Source organism: Hemiscyllium ocellatum, chromosome 34 (genome assembly GCF_020745735.1).
Source record: "Hemiscyllium ocellatum isolate sHemOce1 chromosome 34, sHemOce1.pat.X.cur, whole genome shotgun sequence".
Lineage (NCBI taxonomy): Eukaryota > Metazoa > Chordata > Chondrichthyes > Orectolobiformes > Hemiscylliidae > Hemiscyllium > Hemiscyllium ocellatum.
Genome location: NC_083434.1, coordinates 35,363,953 through 35,386,885, shown reverse-complemented (window position 1 = coordinate 35,386,885; position 22,933 = coordinate 35,363,953). Strand labels below are relative to the sequence as shown.

General features: G+C 39.0%; 1 protein-coding gene across 5 annotated transcripts in view; it reads right to left on the bottom strand.

Annotated features, from left to right (window-relative positions):
* Positions 1-22,933, bottom strand: part of fars2 (phenylalanyl-tRNA synthetase 2, mitochondrial) — a 446,969-nt gene that overhangs the window by 352,449 nt on the left and 71,587 nt on the right. For all 5 annotated transcript variants that reach the window (XM_060849841.1, XM_060849840.1, XM_060849839.1 and 2 more), the window contains one exon: positions 5,845-6,471. In XM_060849841.1, the coding sequence (XP_060705824.1) occupies positions 5,845-6,459 (615 nt within the window). In that variant the 5' untranslated portion in view covers positions 6,460-6,471. The remainder of the gene's footprint in view (positions 1-5,844; positions 6,472-22,933) is intronic.

Sequence of the window (22,933 nt, the reverse complement as noted above, 5' to 3'; positions counted from 1 at the left end):
CCCAATCCCAGCTCCACACCTACACTGGGTCCCAGCTCCCAGCCCTGCCGAGTTTTCACCATACCCCCAGACCTCCACCTCACTGAGGACGAACCATCAGTCCTCAGCAAAGGACTCACCTTCATCCCCCTCCACCCAAGCATTGATGAATTTAATACATGCCGTGACGTCGAACGCTTATTCCACCACCTCCGAGCTTACTTTTACAATCAGGACTCCCGCACAGCTTCCGAGGACCCCTTCGTCCGCCTCCAACACACTCCATCCACCTGGACACCCCGTCCTGACCTATTACCTGCCCTCAACCTCTTCATTTCCAACTGCCACGGAGACATTAACCGCTTCAACCTGTCTATCCCCTTCCCCACTCCAACCTCTCACCCTCATACCGCGCAGCCCTCCTGTCCCTCTGCTCCAATCCCGACCTCACCATCAAGCTGGCCGATAAAGGGGGTGCAGTGATAGTCTGGCACACTGACCTCTACACCGCTGAAGCCAGATGCCAACTCGAAGACACCTCCTCCTACCACCCCTCGACCATGACCTCACCACCCCCATCACGAAACCATCATCTCCCAAACTATACAGAGCCTCATCACCTCAGGAGACCTCCCACCCACAGCTTCCAACCTCATAGTCCGGGAACCCCGCACTGCCCGGTTCTACCTCCTTCCCATGATCCACAAGCCTGACCACCCTGGCTGACCCATTGTCTCAGCATGCTCCTGCCCCAATGAACTTATCGCCACCTACCTCGACACTGTGTAATTCCTCGTAGTCCAGGAACTCCCCACATATGTTCGAGACACCACTCATGCCCTCCACCTCCTCCAAGACTTCTGTTTCCCCAGCACCCAACACCTCATCTTTACCATGCATATCTAATCCCTCTACATCTCCATCTGCCATGACCCAGGCCTCCAAGTCCTCCATTTCTTCCTCTCCCGATGTCCCCAATAGTACCCTTTCACCGACACTCTCATTCATTTGGCTGAACTGTCCTCACCCTTAACAATTTCTCCTTCAAATCATCCCACTTCCTCCAGACAAAAGGGATAGTCATGGGCACCGGTATGGGTCCCAGCTATGCCTGTCTCTTTGTTGGCTACGTAGAACAGTCCATCTTCCGTAGTTACACCAGTACCACTCCCCACCTCTTCCTCCGCTACATTGATGACTGCATTGGCACCACCTCGTGCTCCCATGAGGAGGTTGAGCAATTCATTAACTCCACTAACACATTCCAACCTGACTTAAAATTTATCTGGACAATCTCTGACACCTCCCTCCCTTCCCTGGACCTCTCCATCTCCATTAATGACGACTGACTTGACACCGACATTTTTTTTTACAAACCCACCGACTCCCACAGCTACCTAGATTACACCTCTTCCCATCCTACCTCCTGCAAAAATGCCATCCCATATTCCCAATTCCTCTGCCTCCGCCATATCTGCTCCCAGGAGGACCAGTTCCACCACAGACCACACCAGATGGCCTCCTTCTTTAGAGACTGCAATTTCCCTTCCCACATGGTTAAAGATACCCACCAACTCATCTCGTCCACATCCCGCACCTCAGCCCTCATCCCTCCAACCGTAACAAGGACAGAACTCCCCTGGTGCTCAACTTCCACCCTACCAACCTTCGCATAAACCCCATCATCCAAAGACATTTCCGATACCTCCAAATGGACCCCACCACCAGGGATATATTTCCCTCACCTCACCCCCCCGCCCTTTTCACCTTCCGCAAAGTCCACTCCCTCCGTGACTACCTGATCAGGTCCACGATGCCCAACAACACACCCTCCTGTCCTGGCACCTTCCCCTGCCACCGCAGGAATTGCAAAACATGTGCCCACACCTCCTCCCTCACCTCCATCCAAGGCCCCTAAGGAGCCTTCCACATCCATCAAAGTTTTACCTGCACATCCACCAATATCATTTATTGTATCTGTTGCTCCCGATGCGGTCTTCTCTATATTGGGGAGACTGGACGCTTTAGGGAACATCTCTGGGACACCTGCACCAATCAACCACACCGCCCTGTGGCCCAACATTTCAACTCCCTCTCCCACTCAGCCGAGGACACGGAAGTCCTGAGCCTCCTTCACCGCCGCTCCCTCACCACCCAACAGCTGGAGGAAAAACCCCTCATCTTCCTCCTCGGAACACTTCAACCCCAAGGCATCAATGTGGACTTCACCAGTTTCCTCATTTCCCCTTCCCCCACTTCACCCCAGTTCCAAACTTCCAGCTCAGCACTGTCCCCATGAATTGTCCTATCTGCCAATCTTCCTTCCCACCTATCCACTCCACACTCCTTTCTAACCTATCACCTTCATTCCCACTCCCATTCACCTATTGTACTCTACGCTACTTTCTCCCACCCCCAACCTCCTCTCATATATCTCTCCACCATGCAGGCACTCTGCCTCTATTCCTGATGCAGGGCTTTTGCCTGAAACGTCGATTTTCCTGCTCCTCAGATGCTGCCTGAACTGCTGTGCTTTTCCAGCACCACTCTAATCTAGAATCTGATTTCCAGCATCTGCAGTCCTTATTTTTACCTAGGCCTGTTGTACAGCCCAAACATTGTTACTGCACCTTTCTATTTCTGAGCTTTGCCCAAATTGCCTCACTGCTCAAGTCCTCCATAGTGCCCTCCTTCAGCATAGCTGTGATATCCTCTCTGACCAGTAATGCAACTCCTCCAACCCTTTTACCATCCTCTCTATCCCACCTGAAGCATCTATATCCTGGGATATTTAGTTGCCAACCTTGCCCTTCCCTCTACCAAGTCGCAGTAAAAACAATAACATCATACTCCCAGGTACTAATCCAAGCCCTAAGTTCATCTCGCCTTACTTACTAAACTTCTCGCATTAAAATAAATGCACCTCAGACCAGCTGTCATCATCTGCTCCCTGCCTACTCTTCCCCTTAGTCACGCTACCTTCATTATCTAGTTCCTTCCAGGTTTTAGTTTCTACCTCCTTGCTGTCCACTGACCTCCTCATTTGGTTCCCATTCCCTGCCACATTAGTTTAAACCTTCCCAAACAGCATTAGCAAAAGCACCCCCTAGGTCATTGGTTCTAGTCCTGCCCAGGTGTAGACCGTTAATAGTCCCACCTCCCCCAGAACTGGTCCCAATGTCTCACTTTAGTTTTATTTTGACAATATTATACTTTTATCCTAAAAAAGTACTTCCATTAGTTTAATGAAAAATATAATAAAAAATAAGCAGGACTGATCTTAATGCAGTATATTAAGTTTGAAGTACCATTTTTGATAAAACAATTGGTTTAAAAATTCAGCAATGACGATGTTGATTTCGGAATAAAGGGAGTCCCTGAATTGTGAAAATACTAATTATGATGCTTGTACTTATGAACACTATCCTATACAGAAATGTAGTTTTAAATATCTGACATACAAATCTCTCCTGTACTTATGAATGACTGCATTATATTGTCCTGCATTGTGTTCCAACTTGTTTCCAATTTGACTTGCAAATGGGCTCAGAACAGAACCTGTTTATAACCTGGTGGCTGCCTGTATAGCGGTACTTACATGCTGTTTATTCACATCATTACACAAGCCTTGATAGCATTCATTCAATTTTAAATCCATTCATTTCTTAAAAACTGTACATCTGTTCAGTGATAAGCACAGATTTGTAGCAAATTATACTTAAAATTACCTCATAAATAAAATTACCTTATAAGTACTCTCAGTGATCCAACTGCACAAATCTCTAGGGTCGAGAATTTCAAACATTCATTACCCTCTGGAAGAAGAAATTCCTTTGCACCTCAGTTTTAAATGAATGGCTCTTTAATTCTGTAACTATGCCCCATGGGTTGAGCAATAAGGATCAAAATTAAATTTGCTTTCTTAATTACTTGTTGCATCCACACACCAACACTGTTTCATGCAGAAGAACACCCAGATCCCTCTGCGACACCCTTTTTGGAGTCTCTCCCCATTTGATTCCTCCTACCAAAGTGCATGACCTCACATTTCCTTCACACAGTTTTTGCCCACTCAATCAAACAATCTAAATCCCCTTACAGATTCTTTATGTCCTCACCACAACATGCCCTTCTATTTCTTTATGTGTTGTACCAAATACGGATACAATACACACTGCCCCATCTAGGCAAAACTGAGGACTGCAGATACTGGAGATTAGAGTTGAGAGTGTGGTGCTGGAAAAGCACAGCAGGTCAGGTAGCATCCAAGAAGCAGGAGAGTCGTGTTTCAGGCAAAAGCCCTAATGAAGGGCTTTTGCCCAAAATATCGACTCTCCTGATCCTCGGATGCGGCCTGACCTGCTGTGTTTTTCCAGTACCACATGCTTGACATTGCCCCATCTGCCAAGTCATTAATATAGATAGTAAATAATTGATGATCCTTGTGGTACTCCATTAGTTAAACATTAGTTATTTAACCTGAAAAAGACTCATTAATCCCAACTCTTGATCTTCTGTGTCTTAACCAATACTTAATCTATGTTAATACATTATCGCCAATACTATTAGATCCTACCGTATACAATAACCATTAATGTGCACCATTCTCACAAATTTGCTGAACATGATTTCCCTTTCACAAAAACAAATTGGTCTGTTTGATTGTGTTCTGCTTTTCTAAAAATTTCGCTTTTCCTTCCTAATAACGTACTTTCGTATTTTCCCAGTAACAAATATTGGACTAATTAGCTTGTTTATAGTTTCTTGCTTTGGTCCTCCTTGAAATGGGGGTCATATTAACAATTCTCCAATCTTCTAGAACCTTTGGGAATCAAGCGAGTTCTGGACTATTTCAACTAATGTCTCCACCATCTGTGGTGCCACTTTCTTAAAACCTGTGGATTCAGACAATCAGTTCTTGGTGACTTATCTGCCTTCAATCCCATTAGTTTATCAAATATGTTGTCCCAAGTGATAGAAACTGTTATAAGACCTTTTCTCCCAATAGAAGTTTGCTTTTATGATATCTCTGGATTGGTTAGTCTCCTCCACCATGTAGACGATGCCAACTTTTGGCTTAAATTATCAATCATTTCGTTGTTCCCAACTATCAATTCCTCAGTCACAGCTTCCAAGGGTCCAACACTCAGTTTAGCTACTCTTTGTCTTCTTATACCTATAGAAGCTCTTGTTGTTTGTATTTCTTGCCAGTTTACTTTCACAATCCATGTTCTCCCTTTTTATTAGCTTTTTATTCCTCTGCTGCTGGATCCTAATACAATCCCAATCCTCTGACCTACCACTCATTTTTTGCACTTTGTATGTCTTAGTTTTTGACTGGATATTTGTTAACGACAGGTAGTTATCTAGTCCTTCTTTCTGATTAGAAAGAAATTTGGTTAGGGTGATGAAATATTTGTTTAAATGTCTGCTACTGGTCATTTACTGACCTTTCCCTTAGTCTTTTTTCCCAGACTGCTTCAGACAACATTTTCTTTCTTTATATCTCTGTAGTTGCATTTATTTAAGTTAACGACTCTGTTTTGAGACCAGAGTTGCCCTCCCGCAAAATTAATTTGAAATTCTACTACATTATTATTGCTAACTCCTCGACGGTCCTTAACTAGTTAGATCTCATATTAATCCTAACTTATTACACATTACCATCTGTAAAATAGTGTGTTCCTGGGTATGTTGTGCAATGCTTTTTGTTTTTGTTTGTTTCAGATCTTTGCAGTTCTTTGCTTTACAATATCGTAAAAGATACTGGCTTTTTCATCCATCGACACAAAACCAAACACTAAGAATTTGTATAAAGCAGAATTTTTAACAGGTAACCAAGGAATAATATCAGTCAACACTTACTTCATGTTTTGAGAATAGTCTGACTCCTTCCATTTGATGGAAGACTGGATAGTGGCTACTATCAATTTCATCTCGTCGATAGACATCTCCCACTACCAGAAAGGCATTAAGGCCTGCACGAATAAGATCATGTTGGTGAGCAGATGTATGAGCCCGGAGCATATTAGTTTGATTCAGGTAAAAGTTATCTCCTTTCTTCCTGCTTGCATGATCCACTGGTATAAGCAAGCTGTCAAAGTTCTGCGCTGTGGTAACCACAGGAGACAGATTATCATACACTGAAAAGATTGGATTTCTATTACGATTCAAATACTGTGTATAGAAATGTTTCTTAATGCGTTCTTTAATGAGCCATAAAGGATGATTTCTTTGGTTATGTAAGCTTTTTCCCACTTTGGACAATATCTTTGGTGTAATGTTTGTATAATCATCTCGACTGTAGAATTTCCCAAACACTTCAATAAAGTCAGAAATTGTCGCACTAGCTGCTGGACCTGATGTTATACATCGGAACTGCTTTATATTTCCACCAGCATCTCTTGATTGGAACTGAAGAAACTGTAAAGCCTTTTGAAATTGTAGATATGAAAAGAATTTACGAGGTATCTTCTTCATTGTTGATCCAACCTGGGAAAAAAAAGTTGTTTAGCTCCTATATTCAAACTGTACATCACTTACACACATCGAGTAACACAGAACCATAAGAATCTTAGAATTCAGCATCTCTAATTGATACAAATTCGAACAAAATAACACATCTATGAACTTTGGATAAGCTGGATGTAGATTTTTTCCAAATATCATTGCTAAGTCAGTTTAGCCATAATGTTGACATGGATTAACAACGAGGATGAACAAATAAAATACTTGAGAAAGCTCCAGGAGGGTGCCAAATGGTTTTGTTTCATCACATTCAGTATTACATTTGCAAGTTATCAAACATCTAACTAGGGAACGAACAACATTGATATCATAAATTCATAAAAAAGTAAGTAACGAAATTCAGTAATAATGTAACATAAGTACAAAAGGCTAACCGAAACGAGTTGGAAAAATTCATTTTCACAAGATGACTGAAATGCTAGTGAGAAAAGGATGAATTAAAGGAAGCATCTTCTTGTTTGTTCTTTACAGTTTATGATGATGTACAAGAGGCAATAATCAGACAGTAGCGAGTTCTTGTGAAGGTGCGTATGCATGCATGTGTGTATGTGTACGCATCTATAAAAAGAGCGAAGAGGTTGAGAGTAGCTAGAGAACTGGGTGGTGGGGAAGAGTTGATCTTCTAGGCAAGATTAGAATGAGTCATAATTAAAGTGAAGATTTGTCTTTGTTATGTCGAAAGAGGAAAGACAATTCCAGCCAGCTGCTAAAGGAGTCAAGAATACCTACTCTAAATTGTAACATGCATAAAACTGACGTGACAGAAACAGAAATCTGATTAGCTAAATATACACACAGTATCATGACTAAGATGGGTACACATTAAGAGGAGACACATTAAAAGATGTTGAAGGGAAATAGATGTTGAACGTTACTTTGGAGGGAATTATGGTCAAGGATAGTTCAATATTTGAGAAGACACACTTATAATATCAATTAGCATGGGAATGTGGGATGAATAACTGTTAATCAGGAATAAGCTAGGGAGACCAGGAGATGCTAGCATAAACACGGTGATCTCAGAGAGGGCCATTTTTGAATGATGAGAGGGTGGAGGAAGTAGGCAATAAGCCCAATGAAAAATATGGTAGCGCAAGGTGAGTTAAGATGAAAATGGAATCAACATGGTTCAGAAGTTGCTTAGACTGAAGGTGAAACAAGAAAATGCATGACATATAAGGAACTCAGTAGGCAGGAAAGGGGAGGACAAAGAGAAAAGAAGAGGTAGTCCAAGGCCAGATTCTCCAAAAAGGTGTAACAGGAATAACAAAGGGGGAAAAAAAGGATAATTGGTTCATAAAAGATTACAAATAAAAACTTCCTTGCTTTATGCAAGACAGATGATGGAAAAAGTGTTGGCAAATGGGAGGGCTTCACAAAAGGAAGGCTAGGTTTCAGTCAAAGCCAAACCATGTTCAGATGATCAAACACTGCCAAGAGGAGAAAAAATACTACATGAACAGGTATAATGTCAAAATTGCATTTTTTCAAAAAGCAATAATAACATTTTGGATCACAATCACTGACTTATGAAAATATTGCCATGGAATTATTCTGTTTTGTAATATACTTCTGAGAAATAGGTTTCAGAGATGTTTTATCAAGTTTACAGAGGAAACTGCTGTAGATTTAAGTCTGGTTAATACATAATCCTGAATTTTAAAAAAAATCAAAATTCAAACAAGCATCTCTCATATATTCTTCAGTAACATCTCATTCATGTTGAGTAAAGAAGTAAAATGTTTCCTATTTCCTGACTTAACTATTGAAACTTCAAAATAAGACTTGCATTATTAATCACTACTTTTGCAATTGCAAAGGGTTACACAGAATATAGGCAAAATTCCTCTGTAAGAAATTGCATGCATATGGTCAAATCAGACAGATTATGTTAAAGTCTTCTTCAAAGTTTTAAATTAATATACTTGTGCCATGTTTTAAGAGGTATAAGTCTCAAAAACTGCTGATAAATTATCACAAATGTGTGTAAAATCTTATTGTTTAAGTTGGTTAGCATGAGAGCAATGCAAAAGTATATTGTTGAGATAGAACACCTGCTGCACATTTCCTGGTGTAAGGTATTTTATCTGATAGCAATTCTAAAATGTAGCTTTATACAATAAAAAGCCCAATCACACAGATCAGGAAGGTTCAACTATCAGTTTATGTGAATTTAGTAGATCTCCATAGCAGCAACAATCGGAATGGTACAACTGACCTCAATACGACTAAGAAGGGCAGAATTTACTGGCACTTCCATTATAGTTTATTGTTTAGTGGCCCTGTTGACTCAAGGTGAGATCAATTGCAGCATGTTTACTACCATGCAATATTAGATCAACTGATGCAGTTCTTGAACTGTGAATATGTGATGAGAACAGGGTTGGGGATGGTCAATTAGCTATTCACACTTATTAAAATGCTCCTCTGTGAAGTATGGTCATTTGAGCAAGGTAATGGAGGGTGATCATTCCTCATGGCATCATGTTTCAGTAAAGAGTAAACATCTTAGAAGAGGAGCATGGAAAAAGAGAAGTGTTGGAGAAAATGTGATAAAAGCTATACTCATCCAGGCAATTGGAGAGTATTCAATCACATTCCTGACTTGTGCCTTATAGATAGCTAGCAGGCTTGAGGGAGACAGAAGATGAGTTATTTGAGAGATTTCCTCAGCTCTGGCCTATATTTAATTGGAGCCAGTGCAAATATGGCTGGTCCAATTCTGTTTCTGGTCAACAGCAACTCCCAGGATGTTGACAGCAAAGGTTTAAGCTATACTAATTGCATTGAACATCAAGGAGCGATGGTTAGACAGTCTCTTGTTAGAAATGGTCATTACCTAGAAGTTCTGTGAAACCAATTTTTCCTGCAACTAATTAGTTCAAAGCTACATGTTGTTCACATATTTCTGCATGTGGATACAGACTGTTTCAGTGTCTGAGGAATTACGTAAGATACTGAGCATTTATGCAGTCAAGAGTGAACATTGATACTTCTGACCTTATGATGGAAAGGAGGTCATTGATGAAGCAGCTGAAAATGGTTGGGCTTTGGACAGTACCCTGAGGAACTCCTGCATTGATATAAAATTCTCCAAAAGACCCAACGGGATCTAACTTCATGTTCTCGGATTAATAATACAGGTCTCTATGATATCCGTCTTGTGACAGAGCTGAAGCAATATACTCAAGCACATACACAGATGCTAGGATGTTACTGCATAGTGAGCAGTAGTTGCAATTCTAGTAGAGGTGTCCACTAATTATATCACCAGTATCTTGATTGATGGGCATCCTTGAATATGTTACATTCAGTAAAATCTATTTATGAGATTCAGCCTTTAAAATATTATCTCCTGCTTTGCACACTTGAATTGCTGCTAAAGGGCTAGTGGTATCAAATGGAGGAATGAATTGTAAACCTGGTCCTTGGAGCAGAGAAGTTGGAGTGTGACTTAATCAAGGTGCATAAAAATTATAAGGAACCTCCATGGAGAAAACAGATAGAACCTACTTACCTGAGCAGAAGGGTCAAAAACCAGGATGCACTATTTTAAAGTAATTGGTAGAAAGATTACAAGATAAATTGGGAAATACTTTTGTCATCTAGAGGGTGGTAGGAGCCTGGAACTCTGTTCAAAAGGTGTAAGGGCAGAAACAGTCAGCACACAGAAAATTACTTGCGTAACAATTTTAATTAACTTGATGTGTAGGGCTGGAATATGTGATTAGGTTGGGTAGTTCTTCATCAAATAGCATGGACACGATGCACATGCAAGGTTTCCTTCTGCATCATAAGTTTCTACGATTTCTAAAAATTCTGGACGACTATAAATTAAGGCCACCCCGAGTTCAATAGTATTATTCAATTTTAACGATGTATAACTGCTTCATATTCCAATGCATCACTGTCCACTTTAACCTGGCATTTATGAGTGACCCAGAAAATTTGTCAGGTATTTAAACTTTATAAAAAGTTAACATCAAAGAATCTACTGCACTGGAACAGACTGGGGCAACAAGGCCATGACAGTGCTTATGCTTCATTCAAGCTTCTTTCCAACTTATCTGGCCTAAATTTACCATTGTAATCCTCTATTCTCTTCGCTCTCATTTACTTGTCAAGTTTCCCTTTAAATGTTATATTTGTTTCAACCACTTCCTATGGTAGCAACTTCCACATTCTCATTAATTTTGGGCAAAGAAGTTTCTTTGAATTCTCTGGAGGATTTTTTGGTGATTACCGCCATGCTCTTTTGCACAAAAGTAAACATTATTTCTACTTTCATTGCATCAAAGCCTTTGATAATTATGAAGATCTTTATTATGTCACCCTGCAGCCTTCTTTTTGGGAGAGAAAGAGACCCAGTCTGTTCATCCTTTCCTGATAAATAAATGGTATCATTCTTGTAAATCATTTCTGCACTCCCTTCAACACATCTATATCCTTTTTATAATGTAGCAATCAGAACTGCACACAGTAGTACGGTCCAACCAAAGTCGAAACAAGGAATATCATAACCTCCCTAAATTTCAGTTTTATAACTCTAGGAATGAAATCTAGTGCTCGATTTGTTTTACAAGATATTGCTAAATACTGGCATAACTTTGAGATCCAACTGTTCTTCAGTATCACTGAGTCATACAACTTCCAAGTAAATATGTGACCTCCCCATTCTTTCTACCAAAATGTATGGTCTCACATTCATGTGTGTTGAACTTCATTTGGCAACTTTTTGCCCATGCTGTAAGATTGTTAATAATCTCTCAATTTCTTTCAGTACTCTTCAGTATTAATTATATCCACAAATTTAATGAGATCTGAAAATTGAGCTTTTGATTACAAAGTTCAAATTGTTAAAATAAGTTTTTGAACAGCAGCCATCCCTGCACTGACTTTTCTGAATAGACAGCAACCAAGGCATAATGTTGTTCGTGAAGAATAAATACAGAATTAGACATATCAAATCTGGACCAAATAAGCATCAGCTTAAACGAATCCACAGATTACACAGAAGTGAAATAAATTGGCAGAATAAATACTACAAATCCTACACTGTGAAGGTAAAGGGATTCACTGGCATCAAAAAGGAACATGCTGAAACATTTAACAATGACAGTCAAATAGGCAAACCATTGCCTGCAGAAACAAACATAAGTCTGAAAGTTAGGGGAAGGTCATTTCTCAAATAATAGTACAAATATCTCATGTGGTTGGCAAAATAATCTTCCATCCTCTGCCACCTGCTGCTCTTCCTCTGCCCAGTTTCTAAATGGCCTTTCCTCCTGTACAAGCACTGTGCAGATAGTCTCTTTTTAATGTCAATTTCTGCAGCAGGCAGTAAAATCGCCACAGTCCTATCAGACATTAGGACTGCTCTCTCATTACAGGGACGACTGGAGGTGGTTTAACCTGAGGGTTACATTACCTCAGGCGAGTAGAGGTTGAGAAGGAGAGTCCTTCATGGCAACCTCAGCCGATGCAGGAATTGAACCCCTGCTTTTGGCAACATTCTGCATCCTAAGCAAGCTGTCTTGCCAACCTTGCTAACTGAACCACCAGCAGCAGCAGCAACAAGCACTAATCAATCCTGCAGAGCAGGAAACAAATTATTGTGAGGAATTTCCCAAACGAAACAAGAAATGATTCTATTGGTTGAATGGAAACATTGCACCATTGCCCCACACAAATATCATCAGCAGAGGGCAATCTTCCCCACCAAAAAGGTTTTCATTGTGGAATTTCAGAACAGCTGCCAGGGAAACAATTCTGTTCTACAGTGTTATGTGCAAACAAGCAACAAAGTTTAAAGAGTCAATGGTGTGGACAGGGATTAATGACAAGCTGACAAACAATGCATTCCTCATTAAGGAAATATTCATAAAGAAAACAAAATTACAAAAAGTATGAAAAAAGTTTATTTCTGTAAATCAACTTCAGCTTTTACTGCAGAACCCACAAAGCTGAGTATTCATTTCTTAACTGTGAGATGGGGCAACATGAAATAGAAAGTGCCAAACTAAGAAATGGGAATTCATTATCACTGCTACCTCTTTAATTCTGTGTGGGGATGTTTGGTGCAAGGGTAGTGCCACTAGCTCTGGGTCAGAAGCTTCTGGATTGTGTTCCACGCCAGGAATTGCTGGTCATGATGGAACATTCGTGGCATGATTCAACAAGGTGATAGTTAGACCAGAAATACTTCCACCACTCCACACTACTTCCCAAAAGGAAAAACATGTGGGAAGACATGCTAAAAAACAGTTTGATATAAGTACGATGAGTGGAAATGCAGACAGGGAAAAATACATTCTGATCTGTAGGCTATTTTACATGCAACTTGTAAGTTTGATGTAGCTTAATGAATAATTCAAGCCACATATTGTACAAACATGAGTTTCTGTCAAGTAATGCTTGCTTAAATCTAATGAGACACAGAAAATGATGAGTGATGCATGGCCAACATTAGTACAATAGATACATTTTGCAGTACAATTTTCTTCAAACACCAAACTGAATATTTCCTGTGTTGTAAAAATTGAAATTCCTCAATTGAGATCTTCGGAAAGGATTTTGATCAACAAATGTTAAATTTATCCAGTACTTTGCAACTGTAACTATAACAAACTATTTACAAAGTGATATCTTAGAACTTCATATTCTTAATATTAGATTCTGGATATTCTCTAAGAGAATAAAATGATTCTTCTAAATGGCTCAAACTTTGATGTAAAATCCCACCAGCTGTGTTTTACAAAATGTTCACATATAGACACCAGGGAAACATACACATAATGCTGAAAACTCAGTTCAGAATTTTCAGGTTATGAAACATATTTGGCCAAATGGATCTATAATTTGACTGGAAACCATTTTGAAATAAGTTCACGTTGATAATATATACTCAAACTAGTTTAAGTAACGAAAGTAATTACATATATTGATTTATATTTACTTATATATTTATACATACTATAAACTGGAAAATGGAGATTGGATGCTGCTGTATATAAAACAAGTACCAGAAGAGATTTTGTTTTGGCAACTTGAAGAGCAAGTGAGATTGTGTGTGTACACTTTAGCTTTACAAGCTACCTTTTGAAAGAATGAGGTGGATACTTTATGAGACAGAGCAGCATAGAGGAATCCTTGGAAAGGAAAAAAAAATGCCAAACAATAGCTTCAGATTGGTCCATTCTCATTGTCTGTCACTAATCTGTGAGTGCAGTACACTCAGAGACATCCAGAAGCCTGCCAACAAAAGGCAATAAGAACTATCTCTCTCTATTTAACAGAAAACGTTAAAAAAAACCTAGAGATCATAAAGTAATAATTCTAATGGAAGAAAAGACTGATCATCACCACTGAAACAACGCCATTTTATTACTGCTGAAATCAAAAGAACCGCAAAGAATAACACTCCACCTTTGTGATCAGGATTCTGACATCTCAGAATTTATTTTTCCGTGTCTACATTTCCACTCATCATATTTATATCGAACTGTTTTTGTTTGTCTTATATAGAAATGAACGTATGTGGTTTTGGGGTTTTATACAGGTATAGCTTAACTCCTAGAGAAGTAAGGAAAAAGTGAGAACTGTTTCATCCCTCAAGGGATGAAGGGCTTTTGCCTGAAACGTCAATTCTCCTTCGCCTCAGATATCGCCTGACCTGCTGTGCTTTTCCAGCACCACACTCTTGAATCCGAGAGAAGTAACCCATTTGTTGCCACTGGTTAAATAATATGCTTATTTACATAGTTATTTCCCTGTTAATAAATTCCCTGTTAATAATGAAACCCGACATGAATTATTTTTGGCCTGAACAGCAGTCAATCAAGCAAAATGATTATGTTGGTTGCTAAGTAGGCATTAAAAAATTGGGATGGCTTAAAACTGTAAGCACATAAGACACAGGAGCAGAAATTAGGTCATTCAGCCCATTGAGTCTGCTCTGCCATTCAATCATGGCTGCTAAGTTTCTCAACCACATTCTCCTGCTTTCTCCCCATTACCCTTGATCCTCAAATCTATCTCAGTCTTAAATGTACTCAATGACCTGGCCTCTACAGTCACCACTCTCTGGCTGAAGAAGTTTCTCCTTATCTCCATTCTAAAAGATCTTCCCTTTACTCAAAGGCTATGCCCTCAGGTCCCAGTCACCCCTACCAATGGAAACATCTTCTCATTCTCTACTCTGTCCAGGTCATTCAGTATTTTGTATGTTTCAATTAGATCACCCCTCATCCTTCTAAACTCCTTCAAATATTCCTCAGATGCTAAGCTTTTCATTCTTGGTACCATTCTCGTGAAATACCTCTGAACACGCTCCAGGACTAGGACATCTTTCCTGAGATATTGAGCCCAAAACTATGCACAATACTCCAAATGTGGTCTGATCATTATGGGGCTCGATTTATTGGTGCACAGTTCCCAAATGAGTCATCACAGTAATCCTGCACTCTTATTAGCAGTCATTAGTGTCGGATAATATGTTTTATTACCAAAACTGATTAGTCTTCCAAGGATGAAGACCTAACTTCATCAAAATACTTAGATCTTTTGTCAACAGACTGTATTTTATTGTAGTCTTCAAGAAAGAACATAGGAGAATTGTGGTACATGAGAAGGACTGTACAGAAGTGGGAAAGTGGCTGCACTGTGGAGGGACTGAAATATTAGGAAGACCATTCCAAAGTTGAGGCATAAAGGTACATAAGCATGCAGAAGTGATGGCAGTGTTAGATAAAACAGGTTTACTTTCTGTTTTCCATGTACAAGAATACCCAAGTCTCTCTGAACATCAATATTCCAGTGGACTAACAATTGTCAGCAAATGTAGGTATGTAATTTGCTATATTCCTTCATCCAATTTATTAATATAAATTATAAGTAAAAGGAGGGACGGTACTGATCCTTGCACCATTCCATTAGTTACTGTTAACCAGGTTGAAAATGCCCTATTTAACTTTGGTTCTGTCCATTAACCAATCCTCTAGCCATGCTAATATATTACTGCCAATTCCATGAGTCCTAATTATATGTACCAACTTTGTGTGGCAATTTATCAAATGTTTTTTTGAAAATAGCTCTGCTATCTTTTTCTGTAATATTGTAAATGTATTCACTTCAAGCAATTATCCAATTCTCTTTAAAATTCTCAACTGAATCTGCTTCCTTCATATTACTTTTTGTATTGTCGACGATCACTATAAACTGCAGCCCCTTAGTCCTCAATCCTCACAAATGGGAGCAGTTTCAATCAACTTCATCCAGATGATTCATGGTTTTAAAGATATTTAACAATCTATTTATCTTCCCTTAACAAGGTTACACAACTTTGTCCAATTTATCCACATAACTGAGGTTCCTTGTCCTTGGAACTTTTCTTCACTATCTCTAACCCTTCACATCTTTCCTGAGGTACAAAGGGCATGATTAGACACAATACTCAAGGTGAGATGAACAGAAGTTTTACAAAGCTTTATCATAACTTGCTTCTTTTTGAATTCTATTCCTCAAGTTTTAAAGACTTTAGTACTTGCCAATATGTTTTCCAACTGGTCTGCTGAATTTAATGATTTGTGCACATATAATCCCAAAGCCACAGTGTCTCTGCACTCCATTCAGAATTGAGCCATTTACTGCTTTTTACATTGCCTCTCCCTGTCCAACCAAAATGTACTACCTCACACTTCCCTTAATTAAATTTCAACTGTCACATGCCCACCCATTCCAGCAATCTGCTTATGTTCTCTTGAAGTATATCAACACTCCATGGAGTTCATAATATTTCATTAATACCTGAAGAAAAACCACAGTACTCATTCAAATCCCTGAACAGCATCAAAGTTTAAAAAAGGTCTAATTCTTAAATCTCCAACAATAATTAAAATCTGAACAACTGAGACTAAAATATTTTTCTATGTCAGAGAAGCTGTTTTATATTAGCCTTTTAGTTTTTGAACAATGTTATTATTTAGGTGAAAGTGAGAACTGCAGATGCTGGAGATTAGAGTTGAGAGCGTGGTGCTGGAAAAGTGCAGCAGGTCAGGCTGCATCAGAGGAACAGGAAAATCAATGTTTCGGGCAAAAGCCCTTTCTAGGCTTCTGTGTGAAGTGAAATGAGGGAAACAACATGCTGACTTTTTGACAATAACAACTGATAATTGTTGACAAGAATATAACTTATAACTAATTCTTGTGAAACTGATGAGGAAAAACAAACATAATATCCTCAAAGGCCATACTTCAAAATTTCTTGTGGTTCTGGGTTCACGCTCCTTGCTTAAAAAAAGAGCAACATTGTTAAAAAACAATCTGGCAGTAAAAGAAGCAAGTATTTAACTTTAGTTTTTTTGATATTCAGTGTGATAGACAGTTTAATTCTGTCAACTTACTGTCAAATTCAATATTGGAGCACCACAGTAATTTCTTCATACTTAGGTATTCAAGCCTTTTTACCTGTCATTTGATTAGACCATGTATTTAAATGAATAGCCAAGGTCTTCCCCCAGGATAGTGGAGCCCAAAACTAGAGGGCATAAATTTAAGGTTAGATGGGAAAGATTTAAAAAGGACCTGAGGGGCAACTTTTTACGAGAGAGTGGAGTGAGCTACCAGAGGAAATGGTAGAGGCAAGTACAATTACGACATTTTTAAAAAATTTGGATAGCTAAATGGATAAGAAAGGTTTACAGGAATATAGGTCAAACGCAGGCAAATGGGGCTAGTTCAGTTTAGGAAACCTGCTCGGCACGGATGAGTTGGGCTACAGGGACTGTTTCCATGCTGTATTACTTGATGTTTCCACAAGAAGGATTACATTCTCCCCTCCAAAACCCCATTAGCTTCAGGCTAATTTCTGCAGTCCATAAAATCAGTTGTTAAATATTAGCAAGGATGTCTTCAGTCACAAGATTTTGCAGAAACCCTTGGCAGTAGCATAAAATAAAAACCAAAGCTTCCCATCAAATGAGAACTGTGGTATAGAATTATTCAGCACAGAAGAGGCTCTTTCACCCATGATGGCTGCACCAAAAAAAAGTATTCTAAACATATACTAGTCCCACTTGTCAGCATTTGGCCCATAGCCTTGAATGCTATGACACTTAAAGTGCTCATTCAAGTACTTTTGAAGGTCATGAGATTTCCTGTCTCAATTATCCTCCCAGGCAGTGCAGTCCAGATTTCCACCAGTCTCTGGGTGAAAAAAAACTTTTCCTCAAATCCCCTCTACACCCCCTGCCTTTCACTTTAAAATTATGTTCCTTGTTATTGACCATTCAACGAAGGGTAACAGCTGCTTTCTATCTATCTTGTTACTGCCTCTCATAATCTTATACACCTCAATCAAATCTCATCTCAGCCATCTCTGTTCTAATGCAAACAATCTGAAATTAGCCAGCCTCTCTTCATAGCAAACTGCTCCAAATCAGGCAACATCCTGGAGAATTTTCTCTGCATCTTTCCAGTGCAATCATATCTTACTTATAGTGTGGTGACCAAAACTACACAGTAGCTGAAAATGTGTTGCTGGAAAAGCGCAGCAAGTCAGGCAGCATTCAAGGCAAAACTACACAGTACTCCAGTTGTGGCCTAATTAAAGTCTTGTACAGTTCCAGCATAACCTCTCTGCTCTTATAATCTATGTGACTGAAAAAGGCAAGTGTTTCATAAGCCTTCTTAAGTAAACTATTAACCTGTTCTGTTGTCTTCAGGCATCTGTGGACAAGAACGCCAAGACCCCTCTGTTCCTCAAGCTTCCTAGTGTCTTGCCATTCATTGAGTACGCCCTTGTCTTCTTCTCAAGTGCATTACCTCATACCCATCAGAGATAAATTCTATCTGCCATTGATCTGCCCAATCAGTCTATATATTCTTGTAACCTGAGACCTTCTTGCTCGCTGTCAACCATCTGGCCAATCTTCACATGACCTGCAAATTTACTTAAAATTTTCCCTCTGCCCCTGCCATTTTCTTCTCTATAGACCTAGTACTGAAACCTATGATACACCACTGGACACCGGCTTCCAGACACACAGCCTTCTACCACTTCTGCCCTTGCACAAGTGGAGACTAGTGCTTACAGATTAGATGCAATATGTTTACATTCATTCATTTCACTAGACAGATAACCAAACTAGAATTTCCTGTTGTATACACAGTGTGAAACAAAAAGTAAAGTAGAAGCAATGACTTCAAGAAGCTAAAAATATATATATTTTCAATCATGTTCACATACTTGGCATTTAGTTATGAATTGAGTAAATGTCATGCTTAGTTCAAAACATATTTGTTGCCCTCAGCATGGTAGAAACTTCCAACCTATTCCCAGGTATTTGCTACATTAATTTACTAAAATACACAAAAAAAACTGATTTTAACATGGAAACTCCAAAGCAATACACTACCTAAATAAATCAAAAGTAAATTCAAAGTCTCGTAATTTGAGGAAATAATAGTGTAAATAAAACATTGTAAGGAATTATCTAAAACTGTCAAATAGCAAAAAAAAATGTTATTATCCTTCACAAGAATGTATCTTCTTCGTAATTTTCAAACATTTCAGCCCAAGATCTACAATGGATATTGGAACTCAATGTTCCTTGAGTACCACTTATAAATAGTAGCATGCTCATGAGGCCTCCAGTTTTAACTTCTGAAAGATAGTGTTAGCCTCAAAGTTAGCCTCAGAATGAATAAACATGTTCCAAGAGCAACAAATCATGACAAATACACATCTTGCAGACATCTGATGACCTCAGGATGTTAATCAGGGGATTGCATTTTGTGATGCTTACTTTAATATTCTACTGCTCAGCTGACAGTTTATATCTTAATCACAGAACAAATGAAAATTTCTGTCATGGTGAAAGAAGGGTCTTCTATGTAGAACATGGAGACATTGGGCACATAGTGACATTAATGTGGGTGAACATGTTAAAAATTTAAAATGGGACCCCAATATACGCAGAACATGCCACTTCCACAATGCTTCCATTAAACAGGTGGCATGATGACTGAGTGGTTAGCACTACTGCCTCACAGCACCAGGTACCTGGATTCAATTCCTTCTTGGTATGGAGTTTGCACATTCTCCCGTGTCTACGTAGGTTTCCTCTGGACAATCTGGTTCCCTCCCACAATCCAAAGAAGTGCAGTTTAATTGGATTTTCCATGCTAAATTGCCCATAGTGTAACTGCCCATCCTACACTGTAGGGATTCTATGAATGTCAGGAAGAATGTCAGTTGTTAAACGTTTTAATGCATTCCAATTGTTTCTATTTTAAGCTGCTTAGACTTTGGATTGCTTAGACTTACTGAAACCAGACAGACAAAAGGAGGAGAACAATGCCAGCTCCACCAGGTAAGTGTCTTGCAGTACCAATGGAAAGACAAAGAAAAATGACGGACATTCTAACTAAGGATTCATTTGATGTGAATCAATAGTATAAATATGTGGAACTAGTAATCAATGGGTTATGAGCTTTATGGAGTATGGTTAGCTGAAACATAGCTCCCACTACAAGTGGGGACTTAGTTAAAAAACACTGACCTTCTTGTATTGAACATTGTTGTCCCTTGACTTTCAAATACCATCTTTAACACCTTCTTCCTCAAAGTCCTACCCCAAATTCTCTGTCCTTGGAAATCACCACCTCTTGTCTAACCTGCCTTTCCAACAATCTCCAATTGTTGTCACTCAAATCGGCAAGCATCTTTTCTGCAACTCATCTTTCAACAAGAGAAACAATAACTCATTTTAGATGCTTTACCAGACAAAATAAAACAAAACATGACACCAAGCACTATAGATTTCAGAAAACTCGCTTTGCTCCATACATTATCAAAATCAACTGAAGGCAAAAATACAGCAAAGAATAAGGGCCATGACCATGTCTAAGACTGAACGTTCATGCTTGAGAACTAATCATGCCCCTAGCCAAATTATTGTTGTACAGTTACAATATTGCATCTACGTGAAAATGAGGAAAACTGCATAGCTATTTCCTGTCTGATAGAAAGCAGGAAAAACCCAACCTAGCCAATTATCGCTCCATCAGCTCACTCTCAATCATTAACAAAGTGATATAAGAGACTGTTTACAGTATTATAAAGTGGCACTTTTTCAGCAATAAACTGCTCACTGACACTCAAGTTGGGTTCCCCAGTGCCACAGTTCCTTACTTCATCGTAGTCTGGGTCCAAACATGTGATAAAAAAGATGAACTCCAGAGTGTCTGTCCTTCACTTCAAGATAGTACTTGGCTGAGTGTGATACCAAGGAATGCTAGCAAAACTAAAGTAATTGAGAATCAAGGGATATCACTCCACAGATAGCACAATGTAAAATAGTTGTAGATTTTAAAGGTCAATCGTCCAAGACTGATGACATAATGAGAAGAGGTTCTCAGGGTAGTGCCTTAGGCCCAAGCATCTTCAGCAGTTTAAGAGTGGCCTTCCCTCAATCATAGCATCAGAGGTGGAGATGTTGATTGATGGCACAATGTTCTGTACCATTTACACCTCCTCAGATAATCAAGCAGTTTGTGTCCATAGGCTGCAAGGATAGGACAACATTCAAACTTGGACTAACAAGTAGCAAGTAACATTCATGCCACACAAGTGCGAGGCAATGACCATCTCCAGCAAAAGAAAACCTAACCATTGCCTATGACATTTCATTGTTGCAACAGACTAAGGAGACATTTTAAAAAGATCACAATTCCTCACCTGGTGCATTGGGGTCAAAATAATTTGCTTTTCAAGAGCACGGACATTATCACAAGGGATATTTTTAATTTTGGGAGCTGCTTTTTGTTATTTTCATTTTCACTGTATCATTTATTGGGTGATGCAGTCATATATTAGCATGACCTTCTGAGTTTGTGCTGACATGGTGGAGTATTTGGACTTTCATTGTGAATTGATCTCTCACTGGGTATTCTAACTTTTGCTTCAATACTTATGTTTTATCCCATAAAATAAGAAACTAGATGTGGGTATCATTGTACTAAAGAATCTAACAGACATTTATTACAACCAACCATAATGCACAAGCATTACATTCCTCAGATACCAAAGGGCTAATCAGTTTACGACTTCAAAACATATTTTCAGTAGAAGGTTGTGCTTCAAGTGATCCAAGACAAGATAGAGTTTGAGATCTTTATATTCTTACCCTGTTGCCAACATGATAATTGTACAAACAATGTTATGGACCGGACCAAACCTCCTCGAAAATATTAAGATAGTCTATGCCCTAACTTTTCTTATTTTGAAGATAAGTGTAAGGCACTGCATTCAGGATGCAAGTCGACTGGTCAAACTAATCAAGTTTAAGTAAAACACAGTTTATTTCTTTACAACAGTTAAAATACAGACAAAATTTTTTAAAAATCAACTTAACTGTAATTCTTTCAAAATGTTTAACAAAATAATATATACATATTAACTACTACTAATTAATTCTTCCAATAAAGTAACACTCCATAAACACATGCTTGGCAAAGGCAAATTCAGTCAAATAGATTTTCTCACACGCAATTCTAGCAGCAGGAAGAGAACCCCAACTTTTAGCTGTAACAGAGAGAGGAATGAGAGCTTCCAATCCAGCTTCAAGACCCCAGCAAACCCAGAAAGTTAAAACTAAAAATCCTGGTTCTGTGACAGCTTGATCCCACTCATTCAGGCTGCTTCTATTATTCCAACTTCAAAAGAAAACCAAAGGCCTCAAGTGTTTTGTCTATTGGCCTTGGGCAGATTGCTCATCACATCTGTCTCAACCTTTCTTCATTAAAAAAAAGGACAAAATATACTTCTTAACGGTGCAGTAACATCACAACAGATAAAACAAAGTTAACAAGATACCATTGCAGACTTCAGTATAATGCTTTGAAGTTTGATAGATTATCTTGAACTTACGATTGTATACCTGCCTGAAAAAGTGTTCACATTGTTATCTATTACAATCGTTTGACAACATGGTTGTCTTGCTGCAGCTTGCTATTACTGAACATTACTATACAATCATTGTCAGAATGTCCTTCCTCATTGTCTTTTTGAAAGATTGATGGTCTGAGTTGGCTTCTGTTTCTTCACCACATAGCACAAGGATCAGTAATAACTTGGTATGCTCTGGTATGCAGACTTTAGCAACCTTTACTGGATCCAAGTATGTGTGTTTTCAATTTTACCTTGTACTCTCTGTCCAGTCCAGAGATATAGTAGTTATGTATCTGCTTGCTTTTCCAATATCTCTTTCATTTCCCTGTCTTTGAAGAAGAATATCCTGCGTCTTCGATTGGTTAGACAATAAGTAGCTTCACAATTTCCTTCAGACAATGTGAAATGGGTCACCCCTCACTTAGTGCACATACCTTGAAATGGTTTGTCCGTGTTTTGCGGTCCATTCTCAGACAT